Consider the following 11,534-nt stretch of genomic DNA (forward strand, 5'->3'; position numbering starts at 1 on the left):
ACGAAGGAGTGCAAGATGAGTGTTTGAGAGAAGAAGATGAAGGAGTACAAAGAGGAAAGCAGAAGAAGGCGAGGTAGGACAGATAATAATGATAGAGGAAGGACAGAGGAGAGTGGAAGACAATAAAAAGGGGAGATTATTGGATGGGGGGTTGAGCAGAGGGGTTAAGGGGAGAGAATAGAGAGGCAGAGAGATGAGAAAAAGGTTGATGGAAAAAAAAGTGCATCTACGAGCTATGAGTATCTACAACCACAATAATTTTTTTTGTACCTACATATCTTGATTCAAGTTTACACATTTGGCAGCCAGTACATTTTCTCTAATACCAATTGTGAAATTATTGTTGCCGGGTAATTTTGCCTTCTACTGCAATTAATTAAAACTGAGCCACAACCTCAGGCTTAAGTTGATTTTCTCTAATTGTTTTCTCTTGAGAGCAATGAATGCACCTTATTTGCATGCATGCTCTGGGGTAGCCTTCTAATTTGCTTCATTATTCTGAAAAATAAAATCAATTAGTTATTCAGTAAATAGCTTAGGCTGTGACCCAAGCTTTTAACAGTTCACAAAACGCTCACTAATGCTTACATTCTAAAATTCTCATTTGCATCTAATTAAAAGCCTTTGGCACACAGTGTTGAAAATAACTAATTTTGGCCCGTGGTTGTAAAAGAAAAACAGATTTGTCCTAACCTGGGAGCCCGACAGCATGCGCACACTCTTCAGCCGTAGAATCATGAGACCGTAGCAGACAGTGATGATGAGCACGGGCATGATGAAGGCAAAGATGAACACGCAGATCTTCAGCAGGGTGTCCCAGTACCAGGAGGGGTGGGGGAAAACCAGCTTGCAGTCAACAATGCTGGAGGCTGTGCAGGATGAGGAGACACTTATTATGTTCACATGTTTGCAGGTAAACAGACACAAACATTCATTACCTCCACTCTATTTTCACTAGTCTAGCTCTATTTGAACATTTGTGCTTTCCTTCCTCTGAAACTTGTTTAATCTTGTTGAACATAATCCAACCAAATGCAGTGTTCAAGTGTAATAGAGTATTTAGGGTGCAACTAATAATTATTTTGACTGTAATGTCTATGATTAACTGTCATTTAGTGACTAAATAGTGACTCAGATCTTATTTTGTCTGAGCAACAGTTCAAACCTTACGATATTTAATGAATGATATAAAACAGAGAAAAGCAGCAAATCCTCATATTTAAGGATGGATCCAGTAAAAAAATATATATATATTGAGCAACAGTATTTATTTGGAGTTGTGTCTACCTGGCGAATGGTAGTCTACAATAGTCAGCACCAGTTTTTCCTCAGCAACTCCTGAGGGAAATATCTGGCTCTTTAGCTACTCCACTGATGATGAACAACAGTCTCCATCTTTCTCATTTTCTGTCATCTCTCCACTGTCTAAATCTCTAATAAAGGCATAAAAATACCACTTCATTACTCTTTCTCCTTCAAACAGAGCAGGATCAGACTATTTCAGTGGCCTGTATTTGCAGGTAGCTCCTTGACTATGCAGCTGGTTATATTAGTCACCAGCCAGGCATATAGCATTAAACAGTTATTTTGCACAATTACACACAACAACACCCTAAACAACTCCTCTGGGTTGCCTCATTTTAAAGAGTTTTCTGGAATATAGAGAATGAATGATTTTTTTCCGAGCTAAACTTATGTTGAACTCATCTACCAAGTACAATGAAAGAAAGGAGCATGTGTCACAGCCTAAACTCGGCTTTTGTTGTTGTTGTTGCTACTTTATGGTTGGATGCTACTTTTTGACGTCATCCCTTTCTTTATTCAGATCTTCTGTTCGAAGAAATTCAAGGTTTTGCCATACAAATGGAATTATTGTCAAGGATATTTCCAGGAAAGCTAAGCTTTATCTATTTCTTATAGTTGTTTTAAAGAATATACAGTATGTTTCTATTGTTATGCATCCCACTCATTAGAGGTCATGTCCAAACCATATTCCTCCATACATAGTAAAAGCATTTGTGTACACACTGCAGTGTAGGAATAATGGTGGACGTGTGTGCGCATACTTACGAGTGACCGCGGTGGAGGCCATGAACATGACGGGCAGCCCAATGGCCGAGGAGAGAATCCAGTTGCAGACGTTGACTATCTTGGCGTTATGTGGTGTCCTGAAGTCCAGTGCTTTGACTGGGTGGCACACAGCGACGTAGCGGTCAATGCTCATGGTGGTGAGCGTGAAGATGGAGGTGAACATGTTGTAGTAGTCGATGGACATCACCATCTTGCAAAGCACGTCACCGAAAGGCCAGGTCCCCATCAGGTAGTTGACGCTCTGGAATGGTAGCGTGCTGGTGACCAAGGCGTCGGCCAGAGCAAGGTTGAAGATGTAGATGTTGGTGGCAGTCTTCATTTTAGTGTATCTGCACAGAAAGCATGGACGTATAATGAGATAACAGGCCCCTAATCTCCACCCTCCACCGCTTCTACACACATGCTGGAGCAGCAGCCGACAGGAAGAGACTCGACAAACTGATCAAGAAGGCCAAGCTCTGTCCTGGGTTGCCCCCCTCCGAACCTCAGTGAAGGTGGCGCGTGGGAGAGAGGAGGATAATGAGCAAAGCTATCTCACCGATGGACAATCGTCTCCACCCCACCATTGCAGGACAACGCAAGTCTTTTTGTAAGTCCCGTTTTGTAGTCGTTTTGTGAGTCTTTGTAAGTCTCCTGGTAGTCAACACAAAAAAATGACTGTGGACATTCACTCTTTGACTCAACTCTGTTGACTTCCCAAGAAGAACACGTCACTTCAAACAGAGGCTCTGGCCCAGAGCCCCCCTGACAGTTGAAATTATTCACAACACAGACAATGAAATGGCTCAACTGTTAAGAGCTCTTGTCAGCAAGGAAATATACTATGTTTAGCATTTGTTGTACACAATGCATTGAGATCACGTAAAAAACAAATAGAAATGATTTATCATGTGCGCCATGCCCTGCATACCAAAAACCCAAAAGAAACATGAAACTAACAACAATCATAATCTAGTCGTTTTTAGGACTAACATTTCTAGGTGAAATGCAGTGTTTATTGGTGAAAATCTAGTAAATATGGATTAAAAAGGAGTGAAAAGTTCAGCCACAGCCTGCAGCTCGAGACCACCTGAACGTTTGAAAAGTCAGAGTGATGGCATTTTAATCAAGCTGCTTCTGTTGTTTATAATGTTAAATGTGAGGAGGATTTCTACTGTTGAGTCCCGCGATGAGGTCAATATGCCTGCGAGCTATTATAGAGCTCCACAGGGTGGCATTACACAGCAAAGAGCTAATCAACCCAAATAATGAAGCTATAATGAAGCCATCAGGAATTAGATTGTCTCTATGAAAGGCACTACTTTCATTTGTTAATTTTTCACCTAAGATGTTCAGATTTAATTTTTTTCCCCATTGAGGTGATGGATGACAAGATTAATATCACTCTCTCTCTCTCTCTCTATGTCTCTATTTGACAATTGAATATAAAGCTACAACCAGCAGGTGGTTAGCTTAGCTTATTATAAAGACTGGAAACAGTGGTAAAACGTTAGCACCCTTTAATGCTCACCAATTAACACATTATATCTCGTTTGTTAAATCCGTCACACGACGTAACGTGTTAATTGGCTGACTATAGCCTTATATTTAACAGACAGGCATGAGAGTGGTATCATCACCTAATCTAACTCTCCCATAAGTGAATAAGAATATTTCTAAAAATGTCGTTCTACTCCTTTAATTTAATTTCCAAAGCTCAACAACGATCGAACTGTTGCTGCACTATTCCATGTAAATGCTGCTTAGACACATTCCGTAATGTTATTGAATTAATCTGGATACATAAAGTGACAATGATACATTACACCCGCTGGCCTTCACTTTATTAAACCCCAACTGTCATTATACCTACAAGGTAATTTACTTGGGCTTTGTTCTAGCACTCTCTTCAATAATCCTAAATCCTCTTAACAACCACAGATGACAGCTAGTTCATTAAATTCTGATTAACTTTAACACTGACAGCTTAGTGTGTTTGTTATTTCGGGTCTTTATTTGCACGGGGACTGACGAGACACCTCCAGATGAAGTAAAAGCTGTCACCTTACACTGAGTAGTGTGCTAGAGCTGGAGGTAATTTCCAGCAGCCTCTTATTGACTTTGTGACTGTCGATAACATGGGTGCAGATGATAGCTTGTGTTTCTCCTGTGTATTGTCCGTCTGAGGCTTATGTATGAGCAGCATGCTGTATGGGGCTGAATGGCCTCATCTCAAGTACCTTAATGGAATGAGGCTTTATTAATGAGTTTTCGGCTTTAATTTATTCTTCACCCTCGATGTTTTGTCACACTGATCACCCATTTATTGTCAACATGTTTTGATTACATATTAAGTCTTGTCAATCTTCTGAAACCTGTGTATTTCTAAATACAGTGGGAATAAATATACAGTAGAATTAACAATTTAAAAGGAACCTTGTTGCTGTATTAAGTATATTTATTTTATTATTTATTGACTTATCCCAAGTATAAAAGGTGGAACATAGGCTGATCCTTTCTCCCTGAGTAATGACAGTTGTAGTAGACAGTAGTCGCGCTTACGTACGCACGCGTCACATTTAGTTTCACAGGAAGAAAAAAGATTGGATTGCGATCAAATAGCTTGAACGACTATTGTGTTGTATCAACTGACAACGTATAGTTACAAAGTATATACTGTGAAAATGTAAGACACCCTGGTAGCTTACCTGCAGAGCCTGTACCAAGCGAGTCCTTGCTGCAGCAGCCATGGGTTCGACCTGTGGCCTTTTGCTGCGTTTCATCCTTTCTTTCTTTCCCTCTTTCTTATCAATCTTCAGCTGTCCTATCTAATAAAGCCCCCAAAAAATATTTTTAAAAAACCCCACATTATTTCTCTATTGAGTGTAAAATGAATTCCCATGCCAGCAGTAAACATTTGATAAGTATCACTCATAAAGAGAATACAAATGTACGGCGGATGGTTTCATTTTGGAAGAAATCTCTAACAAGAAATCTGAAGCTCTGTTCATTTCGCATAAACAGGCGATAAGAACCTTGTCTGATTATACATCAGTGAACAGACTACAAATTGTTTACTGCAAATATTCAGCCTATTATTGACAGTGAAGCAACAGAGAGAGCAGACGAAAGTAAACATCTGCAAAGAGTAATGTTTTGGTGTGTGAATAAACAGCACTTGAAAACAGAACGTGTGCAATCGGCCTCTAAACCACCTTGAGTTGGTTTTTTCCTGGACCACAGAAGCACAGAAGAAGCAGATAAATGTGGAGTAATGGACCTTAAAATCATCCAAAGCACTCCTTTTGGTTAAACTATGTATAATTCATAGCCTTCCATCAACCCATTAGCTGTGGTTCCCACCTGGGGCAGTGGGACATCTCGTTCTTCCTCCTGTTTCTCATCTGATGAGAAAAAAACAGATTTGATAATGACTCTAAATTATCCCTGAGACAATTTGGACGAGACGTTGATTTACAAACTCATCACACGTGTTTCCAGACGAAAGAAAGACAAACATCAGCCTAGTCTCCCAGGCAGTTCTCTACAATGCATTATTCAAACATCCAAAATCATCTGACACATCCTGCGTCAGCAAAACAGTTAACAGTTAGTATCCTCATTACAAAAAATTTACATGAAAAAGCTCCGAAACGGGTGGAGCAGCGAGGATTGGTTGTTTCAATATGCACAAAGAGCTTAATGTGGCCATTTTGGCAAATTTGTAATTATGATAAAATACTTTGTTTTTCCCCTACTCTGACTAAAGACCACAAATAATCTTCTATCTACGCTGTATGACAAAATATTGAACAGAAAATTACAATTACCTCAAGCCTGGCTCCTAAATGAGCCTCATCTGTTGCTGAAACTTTAATATTGAAACACAGAAACAGCTATTTAACTGGCCATTATTCTTTTGAATGAGATTTTTTTCTCTTGTTTTGCTCATGAAGTTGATAAGAATGAAAATTTAAGTGGTGACACATTTAGACTTTGGCAATGATATAAAGGAATTAGAGAAGCTACCATATATTAATGTCGAACGTTATCAGCTGCAAGTAAAACATGTTTTACCATCCACCCACTTATTTGGATATAAGTCCACCACATGGTTAGGTCAATAGGAGGCCCCTTTCTGTTAACAAGCTTCTACAATGTAATGTGCATCAATTCTCATTTCACATACAATATATTGCACACCAGGATGAACTCATGTGATGTGTTTTTTTGTGTTGGTGCTGTAAAAAGTAGAAGGGCATTTTCTTTCACACGTGATCCTGTTAGCATGTTAACATTTGCGAATAGCAATAAACACAAAGTTTTTGATGAGAAGTACTTAATTAGCTAACTTTTTAGTTATAAGCCAAAGAAAAAACATTTGAACTGTTGGCCGTGCTAGAAGAAAAGTCAGGGGAACATCAAATTATATGCTTAACTATATACAATTGATCGTACAATTTTACAGTTTCAATTGTAATCATATAAGTGCACAAACCTCTATTCACATACATGTTTAGACGGTCACTCTCTCCACTGGTGCTAATAAATATTACATGTGCTGCCTGTGTAATTTGACTGAAGCAGGCCAACCCCAGCTCTTCAATAACAAAGGATGAACACTGGCCCAATTATTTCTGGCTGCCAATAATGTCAGAGTGTCCGTCTTGTTTAAGAAACACTGAGATCAGTGACTGACGTGAACACACGTGGGACAACCAGGCAGGAGAGAAAATGCATTCTTCCCACACAGCATGTCCACGGTTCATGAATACAGTATGCAGCGTGGAGCTGTTCAAATGTGCCTGAATGTTAATTAGTTGATAACTGTCTGTTTTCATGTGAGGATCGTGCTTCACCATGGCAACAACCGTGAGCAGGCAGAGGAGAGTCTCACAGCAGGCGTGACTATAACATAGAAAGAGCCTATTGACACTGAAAGTGAACAATTATCTGTATAGTTTGTTGGTGATTGTTGATTTCTGATTTAATGAGGGAGCAGCGATGAAAACTTTTATGACTTGTGGCCAGTGAAACATCTACAAACTAGAAAATAGACGTGTGGCATTTATGTGTGGTGTTGTTATGAAAGGTTAGGGTATCATGTTTATATGCTCTTTCATTCCCACTGGCTGAAGCTGTCTAATGGGTCCAACATCAGCCAGTGTGTATTACCAACACCCTTACATCATACACTGTAATTCAGGGACTACCGTCCCTTAAGAAGAATGGTGAATCTTGATAGACAGGGGAAATTGAATTCAATTTTGTTTGAATAGTTAACAGCACAGTAATAAAACATAAAAGCAACGGGATTGAAAAAAAAAGAGCTGAGGCTATTAATTTGTATATAGTGAGATAAAGAGTGAGATAAAAGAGAACAAATAGAATTGGATTAGGATTTAGTATAGTTTGCAGCTAATGCCCTGCTCATTGTCTCTAGTAAACATTCCCTCTGAGTTTTTGTTGCTTGGTGTGGCGTTTAATGTGTCAAATTGAAATTGTGGAATGCTAATAAATATTAGGAGACCAATAACTTGGCTCTTAATTTAAAGCTTTATCACATCAGCACCAGCATGAGCTTTGTGTATCTTTGGAACGAGCCTGTAGTGAATCAACAGTCTTGTCAGCATATTTCAACAAATGTCAAGATGAAACCTGAACACTTGTGGCCAACAGTTTGGAACAGGAGCTGATTCATTTTCATGGCTGTTGTTACACAGCAAGCTAAACATAGTTCATCATGAGCCGGCGAAGCTGGCCGGTGTATGTGTAGCCTCGTGTTTGATTCATGGGCTGCTGCTGGGTGCAGATAAACCATTAAAGTCCTGGTTGCAGAAACAGGCTGCTCTTGTGAACAGACATCTGTATGCCTCTGGCTCCAACCAATAACACTGTCCATGCACACTGTGAGGAGCATGATGGATTGGAGTGTGACTGTGTGCATGTCTGACTGCTGGGCATTTGTTTCTGTGGTGAGCAGTGTTAGGAAGTTGAGATCGGTCTGTGCTTTTATATGTATATATATACATTGTCTAATAGAACAATGGCCAAGGGACAAGAAAACACAGAATTTGTCAAAAAACGAAGCGCACATAATTATTTCTACATTTCAGCATTTAATTCATTTAAGAAAACTAAATGAAATGTCTTATTCTTGAAGTTCAGATTATTACACTATAAACTTAAACAGTCTAATAGGATAAACAGTTAAAACAACCAATGGGCTAATAGAAAGATATCAGGTAACTATCAGGTAACTCATCTAAATCGCTGCTTTGAAAAAAACTTAATGCAGTTATTGCATTCACTATTTGTACAGTGTATCAGATGTTCTGTACTGTTATTGTTATGCATCGAATATAATATAAAAATATCCATAAAATATGTCACTGAGCCAGAGGTCGTTTACTCAATGATAGAAAAAGGTTGGGAAGGACTGCCCTCATTAAGGTTTACTTTAATGTAATAATAAAAAGCGACAAATTACTTATAAAGTACACAATTAAAGTCATTTATGCCTTTTTTCAAACACTTAAAAAAATGCTTGATAAAATATGTAATATAACTATTGATTGTAAAAGAGAGTTTTACTATATAACGATTCCTTTTTCAGAGCCATAAAGTATAGATATTAAAAATCACCTCAGAGAGTGAAGGTCAGACATTGGGTTTATTATTTTTTGATGCATTAGCTATATGGAAGATTCTGAGAGTGATGTGTGCTGTGAAAAAAAATAACATTACAAAACTGAAAAGAAGAGAAAAACACATTAATAACACATATTTGTCTCATGTCCTTTTCTTGGGCCACTAAAGACTGAAATAAATACCAGGAGGCATTAATCATTAGAAACAATAAATAAATTACATGACACTGGATACTGCTTCATTAATATGTTTGGAAACCATATTTCCCTTGTGGTACAAGCTGAATTGAAGTAAACCTCATTTATTGTTTTATTTTTATTTTTTAAATTGTGTTGGAAATCATTTCAGTAAATGGTCATTAGACAGGCACTGTTGGGAATATGCTGCAGACAAAACAGATCCCAGTACAGTCCTAAATGTTACTAAATGGACCCACACACATTGTCAGTGGCCATGACTGACAGATTGAGATATTAGCACTTATTCTGACACTCATACAAAGGCTCTTAGGGTTTAAATGTATTACAATGAATGACAACAATTGCTGGAGGAAAGCTCGAAGCAACCAAGCCTAATACTTGATCAGTTGGAAAGAGGAAAGAGCAGTTAATATTAAAGATGCATTAAAGCAATATTTTTTTTCAATAAACACTGAAACAAATGATAAACAGTTATGTGAAAGGCTTGCTAAGGTAACTACCCCTCTTTGCAGCATTCAGTTTTGGGCTATCACGGCTGAAAAACAAAATAAAACTGGTATGTATAAAACTTGGGACAGCTGTATTCTACTTGTCCATAGCTGAACAATGAAGAGCCAACGTAAACTGGTGAAGACATTTGAGCCAAAAAGAAAAATAATTCTTAGGCCAAAAAAGGGCTAAAAAGCCAGTGAATATTGGAGCCTTTTTCACTAAAGAGTTGCAAATGGACTGAACCAACAACTAAAACTCCACTTTGTGTTTAAACATGTTTCATGTGTTTCTGTGTTTCACAAGTTGGAGCAGCTCAGTGTCTGTGTTCGAGCAATCAGCAGATTCAATCCTGGTAGTTTCTGAACCACTGAACACTACAGCCCCCGTGGTGATGTCATCAAGTCCTGGAGTCCACCTCTACTTCACTGCAGCAAGGTTAAATCACCAATCCAGGTATAGGCAAAGACAAGATTTTCCACTATTTAAAGTCACTATTTAAAGATCCCTTCCAGACATGTATTAAGAGAAAAAGCAATCTGCTTTGAACAATATTCTATAATCTATCAACTCCTTTTACCTCTACAAACGTCACAATCTATGAATATGCAAATATTACTCATTTATAAAGTTTTCCTGCTGGACTCAAGATGTCTCATACTTTACTGTAAAGTCCAGTGTGAGTGTGTGCACTGGTGGCTTTAAGTTTCTACATCACACTTGTATAAGTTACAGGTTTGTCAAACTATGGCTTAATATATTACTTCCAGTGGAGGTTTAGGTAGGTCAATAAGGATGACATTATTTTTTTTTATTAAAGGCTAATAAAGCTGACTTGACGTTAGTGTCTAACTGAATTAAAAGAGCAATACAGAAAACAAGGAATAAAATCACATTATTAAGTAATTGGGAAGAATTAGGTGCCTCGAGATTCTTGAGGCACCATGTTGAGTGACTGGTAATGGGTTCTCATCACAGTCTGAAATCAGGTTTTAGAGAAGCAAGCACAAGCATGCAGAGAGATATTCAGGGGTTTTCAGTCATTAAACATTTCCACTTTTCAACATTGCAAAAACTGTGTGTTGTCATAGAGATTCTCCCTGGGTGATAAAATTTTTACTGAGCCCTTGGTTTGAAATTATTTTGTGTATGTCAAAAAGAAAGAAAGACAGCATTTAATGATTAATAATTGTATCATATCTGGCTCTATTTTAGCAATCACAAAGACAAGCACACAGCACGAGATCATGAGTGCAAGCTCAAGGAGAGTGTAGCTAAGCACATCTGCTATTTCCCTCCTTACAAGTACCAGCGATATGTGGCTGAAGTGGAACTAAACTAGGGTTGTGTGGTGATTAAACCTCTCAGACAAACTCAAGTCAAAGTTTATTTTAGGATCAAGAAAGTGGCAACATGTTGTGCTGGTTGCATTATGCATCAGTAAGCAGAGTGAACTCCTGTGTTACATCCTGTCTTTCTCTTTTCAGGTATCCTCAGTTTAAACTTTAACCTCAACAAAGAGAGCAAACAGACAAATGGAGAGAAAAATACATCAGACAAATCCACGGATGAAACTGCTAAATTTAGCTGATAAAAAGAGCAGTGGAGTGTGTGTTTGCATAGGACCTCCATGCGTTTGTGTTACGGATGGAAGCCATAAATTGATGATCGGTTAATTGGTTGTTAAGAATTTGATTGAACACATGAAATGTAATCTATCTATTATGAAATAAATGCTATCTGCACATATCTGTTACGTTCTACCCTCTTGCTGCAGTGTTACATTTGGTTATTTTTTAGTGTCTGTTTTATAAGAATATATGTCAGAGAAGATTATTTTTATGGGCTCTGCATATAATCTTATTTTCAATATGTTTAATATGTCTAGGCCTTTATATGTTTCATAGACTATGCAATGCTTTCAGAGAATATTCAGTATGTTGCTGTGATTGAGGAAAAAACACATTTGTTTTTTTGCTCTTTTTGTATTCCCACCCCGTATTTACTTGTCTGCCTTTTTTTCTGTCTTCTTCTTTTCCTCTTTCTATTTCTCGGCTAATAAACCACTTCCTCTCGCTACTCAACACTTCCATTATACATACACCTACACACCTACACACATAC

General features: G+C 38.1%; 1 protein-coding gene across 1 annotated transcript in view; it reads right to left on the bottom strand.

The window, feature by feature from the left end:
* Positions 1 to 11,534, bottom strand: part of oprm1 (opioid receptor, mu 1) — a 29,164-nt gene that overhangs the window by 8,239 nt on the left and 9,391 nt on the right. The window contains exons 2-3 of the mRNA XM_035663824.1: positions 2,071 to 2,420; positions 694 to 869 (exon numbers count right to left, since the gene is read on the bottom strand). Coding sequence (XP_035519717.1) covers positions 694 to 869; positions 2,071 to 2,420 — 526 coding nt within the window. The remainder of the gene's footprint in view (positions 1 to 693; positions 870 to 2,070; positions 2,421 to 11,534) is intronic.

Source organism: Morone saxatilis, unplaced genomic scaffold (genome assembly GCF_004916995.1).
Source record: "Morone saxatilis isolate NCDOM2014 unplaced genomic scaffold, NCSU_SB_2.0 Contig19, whole genome shotgun sequence".
In the NCBI taxonomy this organism is placed as follows: domain Eukaryota; kingdom Metazoa; phylum Chordata; class Actinopteri; family Moronidae; genus Morone; species Morone saxatilis.